Source organism: Dipteris shenzhenensis, chromosome 6 (assembly GCF_047967505.1).
Source record: "Dipteris shenzhenensis isolate YYH24624 ecotype China chromosome 6, Dip_SZ_1.0, whole genome shotgun sequence".
In the NCBI taxonomy this organism is placed as follows: domain Eukaryota; kingdom Viridiplantae; phylum Streptophyta; class Polypodiopsida; order Gleicheniales; family Dipteridaceae; genus Dipteris; species Dipteris shenzhenensis.
In genome coordinates, this window is record NC_141601.1 from 6,326,028 (window position 1) to 6,348,948 (window position 22,921).

Sequence of the window (22,921 nt, forward strand, 5' to 3'; positions counted from 1 at the left end):
AGACAATAATGGGGGTAGCACTAGTGATCTGGAAAAGGTTGAGGTTATTGGAGTTATGTGCATCTCATAGTGAGAGAGGGCTGATTTGTGGGTGTGCCCACCCTTTTCAGGCTAGATTTACCTCTGAGCAAAGGCCTATTCCAAGGCTGTACATAGGGCTGCATGGCCCAGGCTGAGGCCAGGCCAGTTTAGGGCCTAACCTTGTACGGGTCAACCGACCAGGCCTGGGTCAATTGAATGACTCTGGGTCAGCCACATGGCAGGCATACACCGCAGATCTAGGCAACACCTTGGGGCTGTTTGTCACATGGACGTGAATTTTCTAGACTTGTGAATACCTTTGGCCTCTCATTGGTTAGAATTGTAAAAAGGGCTACTGCAGCATATTAATTCCTAAGCAGGAGCAATCTAGCTCCCCATTGTGGGTTCTGTGTTCTCTCTGTGTTACTAAAATTATTTTTTAAGTGGCTGAAATAATGGTACTTGCTGGTTAATATTTATTCACCGCCCTTTAGTTTATCTGAAGGCCGGTTTCAATGGTTCCGTTGCCGGAACATCAACATCTTCCTCAAGAGGTGAGCCTATCGTTGCAGGGGCAAGTACTATTTGCTGGAAAGTTATCTGCTGAAACCGGCCTTCGATAAACAAAAGGGCAGTGATCTTCTTCTACCTTGTCATAAACTTCATAAATAGCCACAATGCAAGCTTCAGTCACTTAAATCACTTAGCACAACTTAGAAACAAGCTTCAACAACAACAAAGGTGAGGCTAGAATGCCCTTGCTCAATGAAAATAATACACAGTGCACCCACTGGCCCCAAATGCCTTGGCGCCCCTTACGGTATTTATTTAATGCTTCTGAATGGAAATGCTTTACAACAAGGGTCCAACCTTGCACTGTTCCTCTCTGCAAATCCTCTACTTATCTTCAAGGCATCTAATCCCCGTGCACCACTAGAATTCCGACTGGCAAGGCATACTCAGGCATTCACTTCTGATCTGACACAACTTAGAGGCATTCAGGCATCCAAACCACTGGCAAACTGAGCTCAAGGAAGCCTCAAGGCTATCACATGCAGCCACACTGTCCTTAGGCCTTCCACGGAATCACCCTGGCCTTTGGGTGCTTACTAGAACCTGTTGGAGTGCTGCCAGGGCCCACCTCTGTAGGAAGATGGTGACGATCCCGGCAATGGAACCACCGGCCTTCGATAAACAAAAGGGCAGTGATCTTCTTCTACTCAGTCATAAACTTAATAAATAGCCACAATCCAAGCTTCAATCACTTAAATCACTTAGCACAACTTAGAAACAAGCTTCAACAACAACAAAGGTGAGGCTCGAATGCCCCTTCTCAATGAAAATAGTACACAGTGCACCCACTGGCCCCAAATGCCTTGGCGCCCCTTACGGTATTTATTTAACGCTTATGAATGGAAATGCTTTACAACAAGGGTTCAACCTTGCACTGTTCCTCTCTGCAAATCCTCTACTTGTCTTCAAGGCATCTAATCCCAGTGCACCACTAGAATTCCCACTGGCAAGGCATACTCAGGCATTCACTTCTGATCTGACAACTTAGAGGCATTCAGGCATCCAAACCACTGGCAAACTGAGCTCAAGGCAGCCTCAAGGCTATCACATGCATCCACATTGTCCTTAGGCCTTCCACAGAATCACCTTGGCCTTTGGGTGCTTACTAGAACCTGTTGGAGTCCTGAAAGGACTGCACACAACACGCATGCACCGCAAAAAGCTGCAAAGCAAGAAAGAACAAGGAAAAACCGAACCTGGAACCAACTCCCGTTGTCTGTGGCAAAGGGGCGAGCTCCTTCCTCGCACCTATCCTCTGTCCAAGCTCCCCGCAAGGTGCAGGTGTCTTCCAGCAATCAGGAGAAGAGAGAAATGAAGGTAGAGAGCGGAGGGTGAACAAGAAAGAGCTGTAGAGGAAAGATGGTTCACAGACCTGCCCCGAAATGATTGCCTCGGGATCTGTGCCTGAGTCCTACTAAGAGAAGGTGCCAAAAGCAACAGGGAAAGTTCCTCCTGCAACCTGCACTGGTCCAAAACAGCTCCGGAACAGCTCCAGAAGCCACCACATAGCCAAAAACATGTGCACAAAGGTCCAGCACAGCAAAAGACAACCCCAAGCACCTGCTAGAGGCAGCTGAACACGTCCGTACGGATTCCGTACAGCCGTGCGGATGTCCGTACAGTCAGTACAAAAATTTCCCGAAAGTCCAAAAATGAGTTCTGGCACTTCCTAGAAGTGCATACTAGCCATGGAACAATCAAAACAGTGTTAAAACGGCTGAAAACAGACTTGAAACAGCTCAAACAGCTCAAAAACTGCACAAGAACAACTGAAAACGTCCTACACCTCTGGGAGAGTGAGGGGAGAGAGATGGACGGTGGGGGAAGGGCATGCATACACATGCTTGACAAATGGCACCTCCTCCTTGCCATTTGCCCCTTCATTAAAGTCCTAACCCCCATACCAAGGACAACGTTGGTTGTCCTTGGGCCCAACTTTTAGACCCCTCTTTTAAAGCCTTTGCCTTGCCCCTAGGACCTAGTGGTGCACCTAGACTTTGCCCTTAGGAACTTCTAGGAAGTGTGCACTTCCTGTAGCCAGTCCCTCACGGCCAAACCATTACAACACTTAACCATGGTTAACCTCGAGTTAAGCGTAGGTTGAGTTACAAAGATACTTTACATCACTTTTCACGTCCTCGTGACATACCCTCCTCTTAAAACAGAAAACTACCTAGGTTGCCGTTGAAAAAGTACAAATAGGCAGAAATAGCCCATACCAGAATATACATCATCTATAAGATACAACCTGCAATGATAGTATGGGCTAGGAGAGCTCGAGAGTCCATCCATACATCAATGCATCCTCTATGTCGAGTGTCGCGAACACCCATCATGGAGACCTCATGGCAGAAATACTGTCAGCAAGCAGCATCTCAAGTGAGACAATCGGTGCCACCAAGCGATCTCCAGATATATGAGCAGTCTGAATCAAAGAAGGGGAGGTGCTACCCTCCTCTTGAGCACCAGGCAATGCTCCAGATCTCTGCTCTGTTGAACCTGTAGGAGCCTGTACCGTAGTTGGCACAAGCTGAAACGCGTCGAGGTAGAGATGCAAAATCTGAGGTGAGTCTGCCAGGTCACCCTCCTCCATCCACCTCGCATCCAGTGCAGGATAATTCCTGAACTTCACCAGATAGCGATGGGACTCTACCTTTTACTTTTCTTTCCATATGTGCCAAAATCTGTTCTGGAACCAAGATTTCATCCAACTCTTCCACCTCGGGCTGATCCTCATGCAGCAGGTCAACAGGCACATCACCCTGGAGAGGCTTCAATAAACTCACATGAAAGGCATTGTGTATGGTCCAAGTGGCAGGTAGCTTCAGCCTGTAAGCTACGTCATTAATGCGTTCAAAAATCTGAAAAGGACCATAATACCGCATCTTCACACTTTCGTCTTGCCTTTTATCTTCCTGAGTCGTGCTTTTTGAAAACGCAACAGCACCCAATCGCCCTCTTTCAAGAGCAACTCGCGGCGATGCTTATCGGCTGCTCGTTTGTGCTTCTCTTGGCTTTTCTGGAGGGCTGTTTTGACCTTCTGGTAAGCAACATCCAAACTTTCCACAAATCTGTCCGCTTCAAAAATCTTCTCTTTCGTATGCAGAATGGGAGGTACCTTCCGTTCTCCTACCACAATTTCAAAGGGGGTTTTCCCCGTGGATGAGTGTACAGTGTTGTTGTACACGAACTCAACAAGTGGCAGAAATTGCTCCCATTTCGATTCCTGATCCAAAACATAGCATTTGAGAAGATGAAGGGCAGTGGAATTGGCTTCTTCGGACTGCCCATCAGATTCAAGATGGAAAGAGGATGAGAAATTCAGTGTGGTACCCATATTCTCAAAGATACCTCTCCAGAAAAGACTTGTCATCCGCGGGTCTCTATCATTGACAATTGATTGAGGCATCCCGTGATGTTAAAACACATGAGACATAAAGAGTCTCGCCATCTGGTCTGCTGTAATTTTCTTTCTGACGGGAATGAAGTGGGCCTGCTTGCTGAATCTGCAAATAATGGTCCATATCCCATCATGTCCAGATGGTGTACGAGGAAGATCAAAGATAAAATCCATGGCAATGCTCTGCCAAGGTCGATCAGGAATAAGTAGAGGCTGCAGCAATCCAACCGGCTTCTGCCCGTCATATTTCACCTTTTGGCAGGTGATGCATGTCCTGACATATGCCTCAACATCTTTCCTCAATGATGGCCAAAAGAAATAGTGCTCCACAGCTTTGATGGTGGCATCAATGCCTCTGTGTCCTGCATAGGGTGGAGCATGACTCTCTGTCAACACTTTGGGCCTCAACTGTTTCGTGTCACACAATCTGCCATGCATCATCAGAAATCCGTCTTTGAGAGTATAGTGCTCATGCCTCTGTCCATCAACCAACTGATCATAAATCCGTGAAAAATCAGCATCATTGGCATATTGATCCTTCATGGCATCAAGCTCATGGACCTTTTGATATTGTATCCTGTCCTAGTTTTTGGACAGACCGAAATATAAAGTGTTGCTTCTATATTTGTTTCTGAGCATTGTCTATTTACTGGCTTGCACAAATAAGTTAAGAAGTCTCATGCCTCTGTCCATCAACCAACTGATCATAAATCCGTGAAAAATCAGCATCATTGGCATATTGATCCTTCATGGCATCAAGCTCATGGACCTTTTGATATTGTATCCTGTCCTAGTTTTTGGACAGACCGAAATATAAAGTGTTGCTTCTATATTTGTTTCTGAGCATTGTCTATTTACTGGCTTGCACAAATAAGTTAAGAAGTATGTGATTCCACCAGTCTTCCGTTGTGCATACCCTCTGTTGGGTCATTTTCTAATATTAATTGCCTAGTAACTGGGCGCACATTCACTATTTCCAAGGACCCACTAGGGAATTTTAATTCCCCATGGCCAGACCCTCGCGCCCCAGAGGCTCAAGACAGTCACGCGCAAATTACAGAGTCGCAAATAAAAAGTCCCATAATTTCACGTCCTCGTGACAGACCCCCCTCTTGAAAGAAGGCAAACATCCTCGATTGCCTGCAAATCAAAACAAAAAGAAATAATAGCCATTGAAAAATCAAAAGCAAATGAAATAACCAAAGCTGAAATAGAAAGATAACCAAATAACCAAATCTGAAAGACAGCCAACAATGCCATCAACAGATCAACCAAGTCTGAAATGGGAGCGACCCAAAGGACAGCGTATCAATGCTGCCAATAGGTCATCCAACAATGAATATGTATCTATAGAGCCATGGTAACCAATACATAATACATTGCACATAAGATGCATCATAACCAAGTGACAAGTACAGGCCCTCACGGCGAAGATACTATCAGCAACAAGTACCTCGGGTGAAACAAAAATGCAACACCAAGTGTCCTCTAGGATACATGAGCGGGTCTGTACAATAGGATTGGAAGCGCTAACTCCCCCCTTGTGCATCAGGTAATGCTTCTGACACCTGGCGCTCTATTGAACCTGAATGAGTGCCACACAAAGTGGGCTCCAAGTAGAAAGCCTCAAGATAAAGCTGTAACACTTGAGGAGTATCTGCCAACTCGTCCTCGTTCATTCACTTCACATGCAATGATGAATAGTTACAAAATTTCACCAAATAGCATCGTGCAACTTTACCTCTTACCTTCCTTTCCCTATGTGCTAGAATCTGCTCCGGTACAAGGATCTCATCCAAGTCTTCCACCTCTGGCTGGATCTCCGAAGGCAAATCCGTAGGCACATCACCTTAAAAGGCTTAACATGGAAAGCATTGTGAATCTTCCAATGATCAGATAACTGTGACTGAAATGCTACGTCATTAATCTGGTGAGTTAGCTTGAAAGGCCCATAGTACCTCATACTTAGCTTAGGGAATAGCCTAGTACGACCTTGTGTACTTTTCAGCCTTGCTTTCTGAAAACGCAGCAAGACATAACCACCTTCCTTGATGACAACGTCACACCTGTGCTTGTCTACTGCCTTTTTCTGCTTCTCCTATCACTTCTACAATGCTTGCTTCCCTTCTGATAAGCTATGTCGAAGCTCTCCACATACTTATTAGCTTCAAAAAATTTATCTTTTGTCTGCAAGATGGGTGGAATCTTATGTCGTCGTTCCACTATCTCAAATGGAGCTTTACCTGTGGAAGAATGTACCGTGTTATTGTATGCATACTCCACCAATGGTAAGAACTTCTCCCACTGTGACTAGTGCTCCAAAACATAGCATTTCAGCAAATCTAGAGCTGTGGAATTAGCCTCCTCCGATTGCCCATTGGTATGTGGATGAAAAGCAGAAGAAAATAGGATAGTGCCCATATTCTCAAAAATTCCCCGCCAAAACAAGCTGGTCATGCGCGGGTCTCTATCACTCACAATGGACTTTGGCATACCATGATACTTGAAGATATTCTGCATAAATAATTTAGTCATATGATCTGCCCCAATCTTCTTCCATACAGGAATGAAGTGCATCTGCTTGCTGAAGCGATCAATGATCGTCCATACTCCATCATTACCTGTAGGTGTCCTCGGCAAATCAAAAATAAAATCCATGGCTATGCTCTCCCATGGTCCATCAGGTATGGGCAAAGGACGTGACAGTCCACGGGTCTTCCTGCAATCATACTTCACCTTCTGACAGGTTAGGCATGTGCGAACATACTCATCAACATCGCAACACAGCGTAGGCCAATAAAAGAAATGTTCCACCGCCTTAACTGTAGCATCAATACCTCAATGTCCTGCAAACGGTGGATCATGACATTCTCTCATGACCTTCTGCCTTAGCTGCTTAGTTACACACAACCTGCCATGCATCATCATAAACCCATCCTTAAGCACATAATGCTCGTCCCTCTGTCCATTATTCAGCTAATCATATATTTCAGCAAATTGCTCATCCTCCGCATAGTAATCCTTCATTACATCCAACTCATGGTGATAAGCGATTGTCACAACTGAAACTTGTGGCTTCCTGGACAAAGCATATGCAACCACATTCTTCTTGCCTTCAACATGTACAATCTGAAAATGAAACATTGACAAGAAGTTTGCCCACCTCATTTGCTTCTCGGACAGCTTGGATTGCGTCAAGAAGTAGCACAAAGACTGATGATCCATCTGTACTGTAAAATCAGCTTCCAATAGATAATGCTTCCAAGTGGATAAAGCATGAAGTACAGCCAACATCTCCTTCTCATAAATTTGTAAATGTAACTCAACTGACTGTAATATGCGACTCTCATAAGCTACAGGATGCCCATCCCATGTGAGGACTGCTCCAATACCATTTCTACCATAAGCATCCGCATGCACATGAAAAGACTACCTCAAGTCAGGCAAAATTAGCACCGGATCTGTTGTAAGCTTGCGCTTCAACTCCTCACAAGAGTTATTGTCCGCTTGTGTCCACTGGAAAGGTCTTTCCATCTTGGAAAGCGCATGCATAGGGGCTGCAATTTCTGCAAAGTGACGGATAAAACGACGGTAGTAGAAACACAAACCCAAGAAACTACGAACCTCGTGCAAATTCTTTTGGTTGCGGCCAACTCCGTATTGCTTCTACTTTAGCTGGATCCATACGAACCCCATCCTTGGAAACAATATGCCCCAAAAAATGAATCTCAGCCATGAAAAACTCACTCTTTTTGGGGTTTATGAGCAACCTCTGCTTCCTGAGCTCAGCAAACACAATCGCGAGATGCTCCCGATGCTCCTCCTCATCTTTCGAAAACACAATCATGTCATCAAAGAATGTACCCACTAAGGCTCTGTGGTCTCGAAAGATCCTGTCCATCATACGATTGAAGGTGGCAGAAGCACTAGTGAGTCCGAAAGACATAACCAAAAACTCATACAACCCAAAAGAAGTCCTGAACGCTGTCTTATGCACATCCTCTGGACGTTTGCCAACCTCGATGCTCCTCCTCATCTTTCGAAAACACAATCATGTCATCAAAGAATGTACCCACGAAGGCTTTGTGGTCTCGAAAGATCCCGTCCATCATACGATTGAAGGTGGCAGGAGCATTAGTGAGTCCAAAAGGCATAACCAAAAACTCATACCACCAAAAAGAGGTCCTGAACACTGTCTTATGCACATCCTCTGGATGTTTGCGAACCTGATGGTACCCACTCTTCAAATCAATGCGGCTGAATACAGCTTCCCCCTTCAACCTATCCAAAATATCATCTATTCTGGGTATAGGGAAGCGATTCTTAATGGTGATCTTATTCAAGGCGCGGTAATCAATACACATACGCTAAGAACCATCCTTCTTCTGAACCAATAGCACTGGAGAGCAATAAGGCGATGAACTTGGCTGAATCAACCCCTTCTCCAAAAGTTCATTTACCTGAGTCATGATCTCCTCCTACTGCGCCGCACTAAGTCTCAAGGTGGTCTATTGGGTGGACTACTGCCACGTATGATGTCAATCCCATGGTCCTCTAGCCTTTCTGGTAGAAGCTCACTAGGCCACCATGTACGCAAAAATATGACTTTTCATTACAAAATTTAATGGCAGAAGCCGTTACAACTGGGACAAACTCCCCTTTTAATTTTGTGTCAATTACATGGGTCTTCCCCTTATGCAAAACTGTAATTTTTCTCTTCTTGGCTTCGATCACCGCATCCCAGCGATGCATCCATGGCATACCCAACAAAACGTCACAACCTGCAAGTGGAATAATATAAAAGTCTTCGCTGTCCACGAAAGACTGAATATGTAAGCGCAACTTCTCTATGATAGGTGTGACAAGAGTGGTGAACTCCGGGTTAGCCATACCAACTTCACAGCTTGGTCCCATCTCCTCAGCTCGAATGCCCAATCTCGCCGCCATCTCAAGAGAAATAAAATTAGCCTTTGCACCTGGATCAAAGAAAACAAGGGCTGTTTGATCTCGAACCTTACCCCAAGCTCTACATAACTCAGTTTCCTCACCCTAGGGCTGCTCTCACTGATCACATCAGGCATCAAACCAGCCATGGTCTTTTGTTTCTTCCCCTTCTGATCTACTTTGCTTGCATCAGCCTTCTCCTCATTCAAATCCCGAGACACATGACTTGGTTCTTTGCACTTGAAACATTTCTTTTCCTCATAGAGAGTTTTCCGCCCCTCTGGACTCAAATACACAGCTGCCTTTTTATTGTTTTGCCGCCTCCCTCCAACAAATGGAGCCTTTTGACGATTAGCATTCTTCTCTATTTTGGAAAATCAGAACCCAGTTCTCTTATATGTGTCATCTTTCTTAGATTCCTGCTTTTGTCCACCTTTGAACCAAGAAGTCCTCCCCTGCATCAAAACATATGCCGTGCTAGCATTCTCGATAAGCTGAGACATATTGGAGACTTTAGTCTTTGTGCTACTGTATCAACTCCTTAGGGAGCCCGCAACAATATTTCTCAGCCTGCTCATTGAAAGGAACAAGCCGGTAGGAGCTAACGGGCAACAAAGCCACCCAAAACTTGCTGTTATACTCCTCTAAATTGCGGCAATTATTGAAATTCAGCTCATACCAAGCAGTCATGATATCCACCTCAAAAGTTGTGGTAAGCCACGCATCTGGAAACACCTGTTTGAAACCTACCCACGTGTTTGGTGCGGTGTTTTGCATAAGCATAGTGGTCCACCACTGAAGTGCATTCCCTTTTAGAAAACTTGCAGCCCGACGTATTTTGGATGACTCTATGAAATTCCCTCATGTGTAGGCTGCATCGAACTGCTGCAAAGAGGTCATAGCCTTAAGTTTATCTTGCACCCCAGTAAATGTCTCAAATTTCACGGCTGCACGTACCTCTTTAAAGTCCTTCATCTTGGCAAAAGGGACAGCAGCACTCACTCTATCTCCCACACTACCAGCATTGGGAAAAGCTGCATTATTCAAACCAACATCCATATTTTGCATATTTCCCAAAGCAAGGTTACCTGTTACTGCATTAGGCATACATGTTTGCATCCCTGGGGCTGCTCCAACATTTGCATACATCAAATTATGTCCCAAGGGCTGTAAACTAGGCTGAAACCCAACTGTTTGACTAGCAGGCATACCCAAAAATTGGGCTTGTGGGCTGACCATAGCTTGAAACACTGAACCAGCACCAAAATAACCTGGCTGCACCGGGTTTGCCAAAACTCCTTGCTGTTAGACTGCTGCTAACCATAGGGGATTTGAGAGGGCTGATCCTGAAAGCTGACATGTGGTCGCTTGATAGCTTCAACATCCTTATCCCCACCATCATGCTTCCTTTTCTTCGGCTGCACATCTGAATTCATCTTCTTCTGGAAGCGAAGATCCTATGTGAACTGCGTGAAAGCACTCATGAAACTCTGCATCTGTGCCTTGAATAGTTCCACATCCTCCTCATCCGTCCAATCATCCTAATGCTCTGCAATATGCTTGATTTCCTCTCCTGCACCCTGGTCATCACCAAGAGACTGAGACATCTGCTCTTCCTCCTCTCCAGTAAGGCTCACAGATCTCTCCCTGTGTGACATATTTACTGAATAGTATGTTGTCTCTTCACCTAGTCTGCTAGACTTGCACCAAGCCAACCACAGGCTCCCCTCTTGAAGAAGTTAGGTGGATCCCGACAATGGAACCACTGAAACCAACCTCAACGTCGTAAAGGGTGGTAGGATCCACTTAATTACAACATACACAGTAAATTGACAAGTAAATATGCACCACCGAACAAATCACAGGAGAGCTAGAGCGCTCCTACTCAAAAACAAAGACATCGAGATTCGATTGGCCCCAAACGTGGCGCCCCTTGAGATATTTATTTAACATTCATTTGAAGCCAAGCAGTTGATCACAAAGGTCTCTGGGAAGCTGCACCACAGGCAAACCAACGCCCGCAAACTCCCCGTCCAGCCCACCCTGCAATTCCATGCTCAACTTCAACCAGTCAATGGCATCCAATCACAAGACAATCATGTATCCTCAGCCAACCAAAGCATGCGACAGAGACCCCAATAGCATTCACTGTCTGAGCCACACCTGCAATCGCACAACCAAGTGCCCAACTAGCCAAACACGGCTGAACAACTGCAAGACAAAGCCCTCAACAGCTAAACTCTGGTGCAATCTATCGACAAAGCAATTCCAAATGGGTCACCTCAATCTACACCCTCTTCAGCCACTACCCAACATCATAGATCAACCTTTCTTCGCAAGGAAAACGCAATAACTAGCCAGCAACCAATCAGGGAACGGCAAAAGCAGTCAAAGACAAGCCTTCTTCTACCCAGTATCCACATAAGAAAGGTCACCCGGGGCTAGAAAACCCTAGATCCTGCAGACAAAAGTTGATTCTGCCCTGGTATAGCCCTAAGAGCAGCTTAGAAGCGAACACCCATGCCTGGAAAGTTACCAAAATCAGTAGCAACACTAGGAAATCTCTAGAAAACATATCACAATCTTCCCTGCAGAGCCTGGACAGCCTGGTAGCAAATCGCAATTTTCCTGGGAGAGCCTAGACAGCTTGGAAACAAATCGCAATTTCCTGTAGCAACCTGGAAACACCTAGAAACAACTCCAAAACAAGGCGCAATCACCTGGCACAGCCCGGAGGACCTAGAAGCGAAATCGCAATCTGCAAAGGACACCTTGGCTGAAATCGCAATCTGCAATAGGCTCCTGGATCAAGTGCAACTTCCTCTGGCAGGCCCTGGATGCACTGATACTGGCCCTGGCTTATGACGATTTTTCCCTGGCAGGCTCTCGAAGCTCCTAGTAAAAGGCGATTTTGCTTTAGCAGTAGTTGGCAAGCTCTGGCAGCTCACAACTGATGATCTGGCTCCTTCTGGAACTGATTTGGCCTTCTCAGCCCAAAAGAAGAGCTATGGGCTCTGTTTGGAGTCCTGTGCTAAAATTAGCAATTTTTAATTGCACCACTCTTTTGCCCCCCTCTATTGCACACTTTGGCCCTAGGAATTAATTGCCTAGTAACTAGGCACACATTCACTATTTTCAAGGGCCCACTTAGGGAATTTTAATTCCCCGAGTCTCGCCCCATGGCCGGCCCCTCGCGCCCCAGAGGCTTCAAGGAACTCACGCGCAAATTACGGGAGTCGCAAATCAAAAGTCCCATAATTTCACGTCCTCGTGACAAAAACTTCACTGAGTCTTCAAAATTATGGCCATTGGCCTACCAAGGTATCAAACAACCATCCCTTCATTGATAGATCTTGGAAATGTGCATAAAAGCATTGTCGTTCTCCTTGAGCTAGAGCCCCCTGACCTCTTGTAAGCTGTGCCCAGGCAACATGAATCATCGTAAAACTTGGTCCTACAAAAATTGCTCCAAGGTAAGTGTATGAGTGCATGATCTCCACCGGCTCCCCCTGGTAAGTGAAACTATGTTGAAGCTTCATCTTGGTCTTCCAAAAGCACATTCTGTGCCTTAAAACTTCTCAATGAAGATGCCATATTTTTTATGCCGATAGATGCCATGTTGAGGTTAAAACTGATTATAAACAATTTCCGCAGCAGCTAGTAAAAAGAGGGGCGTGCCAGAAGTTGTCGAGTTGGAGAAGAGGAAGCTTTAGGAAGGGACAACTCCAATCAGAAAGCATGTAGGCACGAGAGATGAGGCTCAAGTGAACGGCAGACAGAAATTTATGTTGATCTTATCCATGCCAGTAAAGCTGCGTCAACCCCCAAATCTAATCTAACCCTTCACACTCTCAAGGGACAGACCCACACATGTGGCCTTGACCACACCACAAGTACAAATATCCAACACCTACCACAGTGAGAGACAGCCCAACAGAGGCAGATACGAGATATCCTTATATCCCATCGGAGGACTGCCGAGGCAGCAGGATCATAGTTAGCAAGGACCCTAGCGAGGCCTTGCGTGTCAGCCCATGGCAGCTTGTATGAGATACTATTTTTTAGTATACCTTGTTTCATAGGCCTGTGAATTCTCCAACAGATGTTAATATAGCTCTCTCTCTTTCCTTCTCCCTCTATAAATAAATACACATGATTGACTGTCCTTCCGACAGAGGAGTCGTCTAATGTGTTTTATGCTTCGCAGAGTTAAGCCCTTGGAGCTAGTAACCCAGTAAGATATAGGAGACACTGACAATATAAAAGTAGAAGATCTAAAAGTAGCTCTAGAACATGGGTATTTACATACGTCCATCTACCTTTCTTCAATTACACAGGAAAAACAAACTGAAACGTAGCAGCTTTCATGGGTTTTTTCATGAAATTCAGCAGCTTTCAACCTGTTTACATCACTGCTTCAACAGTTGTAGAGTTTTTAGCAGTTTTTCAACCAGTGAGAAACCCAGCACGGGGGGCAGGTTGGAGGGGGGGGGGGGGGAGGGGGGAAAGAAGCGAACACACATCACAGATAGAAAAAGAAAGCAAACTATGAAAAAGAGAGCAGCGTGACAATACATAATATAACACTAGAACGTAACGAACTATTTGACCATCAAACTGTGCTTTTATTCTGATGAAAAGTTGGTTGCACCTTCAAATCTTCTATGATAGCCTTGAGATCGTCATTTTCCATTGACAGCCTCAATATCTCATCTGCTTTCACCTGCAAGCATCAGCCCACAGACAACATTGAGGGATAGTCTGACATATCTTCATTTTAAACAATTGTAAGGCAAAAAACATGAGAGGGTCTATCCTAAAGAGAATCGAGATGCATCACACGTACGTAGAGTCAAATGAAAACTGATGCCACATAAGATGCCTGCAATGTATGCTCTAACTGCACATTGTGCAATAAGTGCACCCATAACAATGAGAAGTGGAAGCCAAGCATCACAAATGACAACCTAATGACAGCAATGTGTCCCCATATGAGTTACCCCTTGACAAGAGAGCCCTCACTATAACCTACTAGTGCCTTGCCATGCCCATGCCTAGGAGGCATATGCAGACCAATGAGACTTCCCCCCTGAATTTGAATAAGCGGTTTCTGTCACTTTGTATCTTTATTTTGGGGAGATAATACAACCCACATTGTCACAACAGCTGAAATAAGTAACACAATTAATAGCCCAGCTTCCTCGTGCAGGGCAAGAGGCAGTCAGCGACTCCATCATTAGAATGATAATCTTCGATAGCCCTTTGATGACTGCCACCATGGGCTGGTATTGGGAACTCAAGTCTTGCACAGGAGTTTATCAATGATTTTTGCATCCTGAAGAAAGTAGATTATGGAGATTCAAGCATACAGTAGCAGTAGAAAGCCGGCTCTCAATACAAAGTAGCACTAGCATAACAAACAGGCATCGCAATCATCAATTTCAGGTTTCCGAAAACGCCCTGCTGCATAGAAGTAGTTAATATCTTAAAAGACACAAGAAAAGCGTGGTATGACTCTTACCTTTGACTGATTCGCAGCATCTTGTAATGCCACCTCCAACATTTTATTCTCTGCCTTGAGACTTCCAATCTCTCCAAAGTCATTTTCAATAAGAATATGATTTTGATTGGAGATGTCTAAAACTGAGGGTTGCATAGAGGCTGGTACGTAAGACATATCTTCTTGCTTTTGCCTCAGAATAACAGGCTCATTCATACCATCCCCTACAATGCTCACAGCCGGAACGGCAGCATCCATTGGAGCAAGCTTTGAGCCCCAAGATTCAGAATCAATGCCATGGCCCTTTACACTACTGTCTACAGATTCTGGTTGACTATTTATGCTGGAGGACTTTAAGCTCACATCCCCTTCGGAAATTGTGTACAAAGGCACCTCCTCCTCCATAGATAGTGTGTCATTAATTCTAACTGCATCAAGATCTCTCTGATCATCACACAGACTCACTTTAGCACACTCTTCCACTTGTTGCTCAGAAGGCGAACTTTCTCTCACTAGAGCCTGCACTTGCTCCAATTTCTTCTCAATGCTTTCACTTTCAACAACGCTCTCAGGTGACACTGTATCTGTTTGTTGTCCTACAGGTGGGATATTTTTAAAATCATCCCCAGCTTCAGTGAGTTTAGTTGTCTCACTTGAAATAGTATCTTCTGAGCCTATTTCCTCTGCTTTGGGTAAGGAAGTTCTTGGTTCACGCATATCTACACTGCTGGATTCCTTTTGTGAATCTCTTTGACCAACAAAAGCCAACACTGGCTCCAATGATGTTTTCTTCTCTCCCGAAGTTTGAGCTTTTGCAACCAAGAAGAAGAGTTAACAAAAGAGCAATTATCAGATAGATGCATCAGAGCTGTTCTTTCAGTTGTAAAACTGAAGAAAAATAAATATTATTGAATGAAAGAAAATATTAAAAAAAGCAACTTGTTGAAATGAAACAGAAAATACCATCATGGACTCCACCCTTGTCATCAAATCCAAGAGCAGAATCAAAATTCTTTTCTATATTCTTCACACTTTCACTCAACTTGGTGACAGCTCCAGCAATGTCACCGAAATTTCCAAGTGTGACCTTTCCAAGCCACGCCATTGTCTATGTGCCACCAACTATGTCTCAAAATTTTCTCCACACCTATCAAAAGCACTCACGTCAGACATATTAACCACCAAAAAGAATTATTGCTTCAAAAGATCTAGAGCGATGGAAGCAAATGATAGAAGAGAAAGGGAGAAAGACGAAAACTTTTTCTTTTTTTCTCTCTTCTTCTTTTCTTTTCTTTTCTTTTCTTTTCACCTGTACAATACAAAACGGAAAATGGAATGGGGAAGGGGGACTTTGACGAGTGCCAAAGAAGTGAATATGCATCCATAAAAAGTCAAGGTATGTTCAAACAACTTATATAGGCAATTGAACAAGCCTTCACCTTCAAAACAAAGGCATCTAACAATCCAAAATAGATGAAACGAGGTTGTTCATGTTCTAATATACCCATGCTTGCTGGTATGCTTCCATAGCTGCCACGTCACCCTTGCACTAACCCTAATTCGTCACTCTTGCCCTAACCCTAATTCTGCTTCAGCCCTTCTTCCTGCAGTCTGCAGCCACCGCAGCCCTGCTCCATTTTCGCCCTGTTTTACCTCCTCCATAGCTACTCCACCTCCATTTTCTGTCCTTGCAGCCAGCCGCCTTCATTCAAGCCCTCTTGGAGCTGTAGCTAGGCCTTTGGCTCCCTCTTTGCTTGCTGATCGGCACTTCCTGCAAGAGGCGCCTGCACATGTGGCTCCCCAAGGACGTTTTGGAGCTCTCCATCGCCGAAATCAGGGTTTATGAGCACATAGCTGCCTTCAACAGAGCATTTTCGGAGGTTTTCAACACCAAGAACAGGCTTTTATTACTGCTGCTGTGTAGTCGGCCGCCTGACAGCACTCTCTGCAGCATTTCGAGTCATTTGAGGGCCTTTGCGAGCAGTCTCTTGGCTTCCAACACATCTACTACAGCCGATTTTCAGACTAGGGAGCCTTCCTGCACATTGGTGACCAGCCTTTGCACTTCGGGGTGCCCTAGTGAGCCGCTTTGCAGATGTCAGACCTGCTACAGCACTTCAGGCAGTTCTCTCAACCACAAGGGCTCCTTTCGTGGTTCAGTTCTACATTTCCAATCATATTCTTGCTGTGTTTTGATTAGGGTTGGTAGTTGGAGCATCGCCAGCCACCTATCTTTGCCCTTCTTGCATACGTGGAGTCTACTATTGTGTCTTGAAGACCTAGAACAGCCTATCCATTTCAAGCTGCTCTCCACTCTCACAAAGCTATTTTCAATCATGACCTCTTTGTCTTCAAGTTCTATCCTCGTGGAGAAGTTTAAGGGGGAAGGTTTTCCCACATGGCAAACCAAAATGCAGCTTCTCCTTATGCGTGAAGGAGTTTGGAGGTTGAGTTACATGATCAACAACACCAAAAGATTTGGAAGCAGCAGAATGCTAAGGCAATTGCCCTCATTGGTCTTTGCTTAGCTGACTCTCTCATCCATCATGTGGATTTCAAGTCAACAACTAAGCAGATTTGGAGTCGCCTCGAGACCTTCTCTGGTAATAAAATCACCAACTCTAAAGTCTTTTTGATGCTCAAATTTTATGATCTGAAAATGGAAGAGGGTGATGAGTTGAGTGATCATCTAGCCCAGTTTCAATCTCTTGTTCAACAACTCTCAAGTTTGAAAAGTGTCCCTGATGATGAAGATAAGATGGGTGTCCTTATGAAGAGTATGCATGGCCTTTCTCGCTTTGAGCACACTCTTGACATCCTTCGTCTTGCCGCTACCACGTTTGATGATATGGTGGCCCTCCGCATTGAGAAGGAATAAGGAAGCCGCTCTTGCCTCTCCTATTGATCATTCATTTGCTTCCACAAGCAGATGGAAGACCAACAAGAACATTATTTGCAGGTTTTGCAAGAGGAAAGGACACATTGAAGCCCATTACTTCAAGAAGAAAGTACAGGAACAAGAGAAGCATCATGCCAATCTTCTGGCTGAAGACGAAGCTGAACCTGAAGAGCCCCCGGAGGAGATACATGCAGCTACAGCAGAGGTTGATGGCCTCTCTCTTGACGACGAGGATCCATTTGACTAGGATTGGGCTTTCTAGGCCCCTATGTATGTTGTTCGTGTTGAGTCAAATAAAGGTTCTCAACCTTGAGTTGTCCCTCTAAATTGAATGTATTTGGAGTCAATAAGAGGAGAGGAACTCTGCCCTGGGTTGTCCCCCAAAAATGAATGTATTGTCTTTTACTTTGGTTGATGGTATTGACCACCCAGTTCAGAGTAAGGAGGGATGACGAGTGATGGTTTGCCCTTGCCGGTCGTAAGCTCACTGAGAAGTCACTATCACACGAGAGGTGTTGGATGGTTGGACTTGCTCTTTGCAGTATTGCGGTGGAGGGGGGATCGGTCTACTCTTTGCGTGTTGGGCCTCACACTCTTTGCTCTGAAGGGGGGTGTTGGAGATATCATAGCCAAAGAGTATGTTGGTGTGAAGTGTTGGTGTGTAGTACTAGGTGATCTAGGTGTGTAGTCTATGTGTGTGTCATGTGTGAGTGCCACGTGTCATCATGGGACTTATCCCATATGCACTAGGTGCCAGTGTGTGAGTGTGTAGCCTATATAAAGGCTTGTACTTCACTTGTCATGATATACTTGATGAATGAATGAAAGCCTTCTCCATGTCTTCATTTGAGCAATATTTCCTCACATCCTAACTCTCTCTCTCTCTCTCCCTTCACCATGTTTGCCATTTGGACTTACTAATGTTCCTGTAACTTTTAATCTGATGATGGACAGAATTTTTCAAGAGCAGAGATTTTTCGTGGGCACTTTCTTCTATGACATATAGTGCTCTCAAAAGATGAGGTAGAGCATAGAAAGCATCTGGCAGTTGTGTTTGCAGAACTCAAGAAGCACAAGATGGTTGTTAATGCACAGAAAAGTGAGTTTTTCATGCTTAAGATTCACTTCTTGGGGCACATCATATCTAAGGATGGAGTGCACGTGGACCCTGCTAAGGTTGAGGCAATCCAATCTTGGCCACCATTAGAAAATGTACATGAAGTACAGAGCTTTTGGGATTATGCTCATATTACAGGAGGTTCATCCGCTATTTTGCAAAGATTGCTTCACCTCTACATGCATTGCAGAAAAAGGGAAGGTCATTCAGATGGGCTGAAAAAGAAATTTCAGCTTTTTCTTTTTCTTTTGAAAAAGAAAAAGCTTTGTTGCTAGATCTTCATAAACCTTTTGATGTCCAATGTGATGCCTATGGGAATAGCATTGCGGGAGTTCTTATGCAGGATGGACGAGTGGTTGCTTATGAGAGTAGAGTGCTACAACCTGCTGAAATGAATTTCCAGATTTATGAGAAAGAGATGCTGGCTGTAATTCATGCTCTTTCTACTTGAAAGCACTATTTGCTTGGTGCTGATTTTTATGTCTAGACAGATCATTCCAATTTGGGATATTTTCTCACTCAACAAAAGTTATCAGAGAAACATATGTGTTGGGCAACTTTTTTGTCTATGTTCCATTTTCAGATAGTACATGTGCCAGGCAATAAGAATGTTGTTGCTGATGCATTATCAAGGAGACTGATGTTTGATGCAGTGTCAAAGAAACCTCAGGTTTCAGCTGTCACTATTGAATATCAAATGAGCTAGATGCCATGAAGGAACAATATGCAAAGGATGAGAATTTTGAACAGATCTATGGCCAGCTTTGAGACAGCCAGCTTTGAGACGGAATGTTGAGGCTTATGTTAGGACATGCATCATTTGCCAGAAGGTCAAGTATGACCAGAAAAAGACACCAGGACTGCTACAGCCATTGCCTATTCCTGATAGCCCGTGGGAGAGCATTGCCATGGATTTTATTTTTTCTCTTTCTTGAACACCGACAGACATGATGGTACATGGACTATAATTTGCAGATTTAGTAAGCATGCACATTTCATTCCAATGAGGAAGAAAATTATAGTAGATCAAATGGCAAAGTTGTTTATGCAGAATATGTTCAAATACCATGGAATGCCCCGGTCTATCCTTAGTGATAGAGATCCACGCATGACAAGTCTATTTTGGAGAGGACTCTTTGAAAACATGGACACTACACAGAAATTCTCATATTCTTTTCATCCACAGACAGATGAGCAGTATGAAGAAGCAAATTCCATTGTCCTTGATCTTTTGAAATGTTATGTCTCATATCATAAAGCAAAATGGGAACAGTTTTTACCAATGGCCAAGGGTGATTGGGTTCTTTTGCGTTTCCAGAACGCAAGGCTGGGAAGTCATTAGGGTTAGACCAAGATGTATGCCAAGCTAAGTATAAGATATTACGGACCCTTTCAGGTCTTGCAGAAGATCAGTGATGTGGCTTACATACCGGATCATAGGAGGATTCACAATGCCTTCATCTGAGTCTCTTAAGCCATTTCATTGTGATGTGCCAGAAGATATGCCTTATGAGGAACAGCCAGAGATAGAGGAACTGCATGAGATCTTGGTTCCAAGACAGATCCTGGCACATAGTGAAAGAAAAGTCCAAGGTAGAGTTTCCTGTCGCTATTTGGTAACGTTTCGTAGTTACTCACCATCGAATGCGAAGTAGATGGAGGAGGATGAACTGGCAGATTCACTCAATTGTTGCACCTCTACCTGGGGCTTTTCAGCTGAGCTGACTTCGATTGTGGCTCTATCAGTCTCAACAGAGCAAGGGTTTGGACCATGGCCTGATGCTCAAGGAGGGGGTAGCACCTCCACTCCCTCGGTACATATAGGCTTAGTTGACTAGAAGTCCCTTGGTGACACTTCATTTCTCACCCGAGTACCGCTTGCTAACTGTACATCTACCATGAGACTTCTATAATCAGTGTATTAGTCACTGTTATGCATTGGTATATGGTTTGTATCTCGACCTCCACAAAATCATATATTCAATGTTGGTAATGCATTGCTCGTTCTACAATGTTAGTTATGCGTTGCTCGTTCTACAATGTTGGTTATTCATTGCTCGTTTTGCAATGTTGCTTATGCATTGCTCGTTCTGTAATGCTATTTGTACCTTACAGACTTTTGTAATGGTACTCTATGTTAGCGACGGTGAACCCAAAGCTGCCACAGATCTTGAGGGCCGAGTCGACCCACCTCTAGCAATATGCCCAACGTGAGAGGAACGAAGAGATGTTTCAAAAGATGCGTAATAAGGTAATGGTAACCCAACTTGAAATATTTCAAGTTGACGCTCTGCAAGAAGTCTGGCAGCCTCCTTCCGTTGTGGATTTGCACGGCCACCACTTCATTGGAGGAAGCCGCACTGGGCTTCTCAGATCTACGTGCATGCGGGGATGTGAACGGGCAGAGGACCTCCTTCAACCCTCTACAGCCCTCCTCACTTTTCTAACGCGATTTCCTAGATCCTCCATGTTCTTGTCGCTCTTTCGACAGATTCATCCAGCACCTATCTCCAGCATAAGCACCGAAAGAGCTTTGTCGACTATGTCCCTGCGGTTCCTGGAAAATCCACCGAAAAGATCCAGATCTCCTGCAAACTTGATCAAAGAAGCTGAAGGTCCCTTTTTCTTTTTTCATGAGGCACTCGGAGAATTCCGGGAATTTCGATGAACAGAGCTTGGAGTTTCAAAGGAAAATTCTAGAGGGATCGGGGTTTGGGGAAGAGACATACCTGCCTCCTGCCATGCATCAGTTACCACCGCAGCTGACAATGGCAGCAGCTCGTGCTGAGGCAGAGCAGGTCATGTTTGGTGCATTGGACAACCTTTTTCAACGTACTCGTGTACACCCCAAAGATATCGGTATCCTAGTGGTAAATTGCAGTCTCTTCAATCCAACGCCTCTCTCTGCCATGATCGTAAACAAGTACAAGCTGCGAGGAAACATCAGGAGCTACAACCCAGAGCCGAAAGCGGGAATTGTAGAATGTGTGAACAATGAAATACAAAAGGGAACCCAATCTCATACAAGTGGCAAAACATTTTCGAACGTTAGGCTAAGGGAACGAGGTTACAATGTTGAGTTCCAGATTGTGAAGAGTGATTGTCACGTGCAACCAAATCTAAGGGAGGGTGGAGTAGCACTTGGGATGAGTTTTTGAGGAGAGCAAGTGAAGAGCTACAATGGCAGGGACAGCTAGAGATTACACTTGAGTAGACGAGGGACACCGCTACTAGAGGTTAGAGTTGAGAAAACGAGAGACACAGTTGCTAAATCTACATGCCAAGGCAAAAATCTCCCCTCTCTTGGAAAGTCAATGCCAAGTCTTGCAAGTACATCTTGAGAAGCGTAAATGAGCTAGAGTATTACTACAAGTCAGGGAACAGAGCTCCATAGATCCTTGGGTAAAGCAAAAGCTATGGTAGACATAGTTACTAAGCCTATGCTTGGAAAAACAAAATTGCAATCCAAAAAGCCGTTCGCTTGAAAAGCCAGTTCGCCTTTTAAAAAAGCTATTTGCCAAAAAAGCCGGTTTGCTTGAAAACTGATGTTACTTGTTGAAAGGGCTTTATGCCAGCCAAAAGGGCTTTATACCTCCCTAACGGGCTTTATGCCTGCCGGTGAAAAGATTGTTGTTTATTGAGAGTATAATTTGTTTGGGTCCATTGTTACAATAAGAGAGGGTTTCACTAACCATCACATTATATCCAAGGACCATTGAATACCATTTTTGCTTATGGGATTTGTTGTTTTGAATGCTAAGCTTACCTTTTTTTACAGCGAGGATCGGGTCTTGATGGACCTTGTGTCATGTGTCATGTTTATATTTTTTTCCCTTTTTTCTTTTCTCTTTATGAAACTTTCATTAAACAGTACGATCCAAGTTCCGGTTTAAGATTGTAGTTATGTGCTCCATGACATAAAAAGGAACTTTGAAATATAGAGATCTATCAATGACAATAAGGGGGTCTCTTAGATGCAGAAATTGTCCTTGAATTTCTTTTCAACATAGCCTTAATTGATAGAGCCTCATAAGCCGAAGCCAGTGCTTTTGTGCATACATGCACACTTCAAACATAATGACTCCTCACATGTTCTTTCCATTCAACCAATTTCAAAAGTCTACAACTAGCTGTTTGAATGCTAGTTGTGTTTCTCATCCCATTCAGTTTGTTGTTTAGCAAGTTCTTCTACGTCAATAGTGTTGTAAGCTTGTTGCCGAAGGTTGGGGTCTTTCCTCCAAGTGACATGATCTATGCTTGATCTCTAGATAGACTTGTTGTTTGTAGTTTGTGAAGCTCAACTCAGCTGATGTGGCAAAGTTGACATTAGAGCTTCAAATAGATAGTTTGCAGTGCTACAAAGAGAAGATTAAGGAGGTGGCTATGTACATAGAGCAATCAAATGGTGTTGCAATCACGTGGCCCGTGCAAGAGATTTCTGTAAAGGCTCTTGGAAGATAGAGAGTT

The 22,921-nt window shown here is 44.3% G+C and overlaps 1 protein-coding gene across 2 annotated transcripts in view; it reads right to left on the reverse strand.

Annotated features, from left to right (window-relative positions):
- GC5 (golgin Putative 5) overlaps positions 1 to 21,617 on the reverse strand; it is a 112,395-nt gene extending 90,778 nt beyond the window's left edge. For both annotated transcript variants that reach the window (XM_087375521.1, XM_087375519.1), the window contains exons 1-4: positions 21,184 to 21,617; positions 15,402 to 15,585; positions 14,460 to 15,247; positions 13,590 to 13,661 (exon numbers count right to left, since the gene is read on the reverse strand). In XM_087375521.1, the coding sequence (XP_087231647.1) occupies positions 13,590 to 13,661; positions 14,460 to 15,247; positions 15,402 to 15,543 (1,002 nt within the window). In that variant the 5' untranslated portion in view covers positions 15,544 to 15,585; positions 21,184 to 21,617. The remainder of the gene's footprint in view (positions 1 to 13,589; positions 13,662 to 14,459; positions 15,248 to 15,401; positions 15,586 to 21,183) is intronic.
- Between the last annotated feature and the right edge of the window lie 1,304 nt (positions 21,618 to 22,921).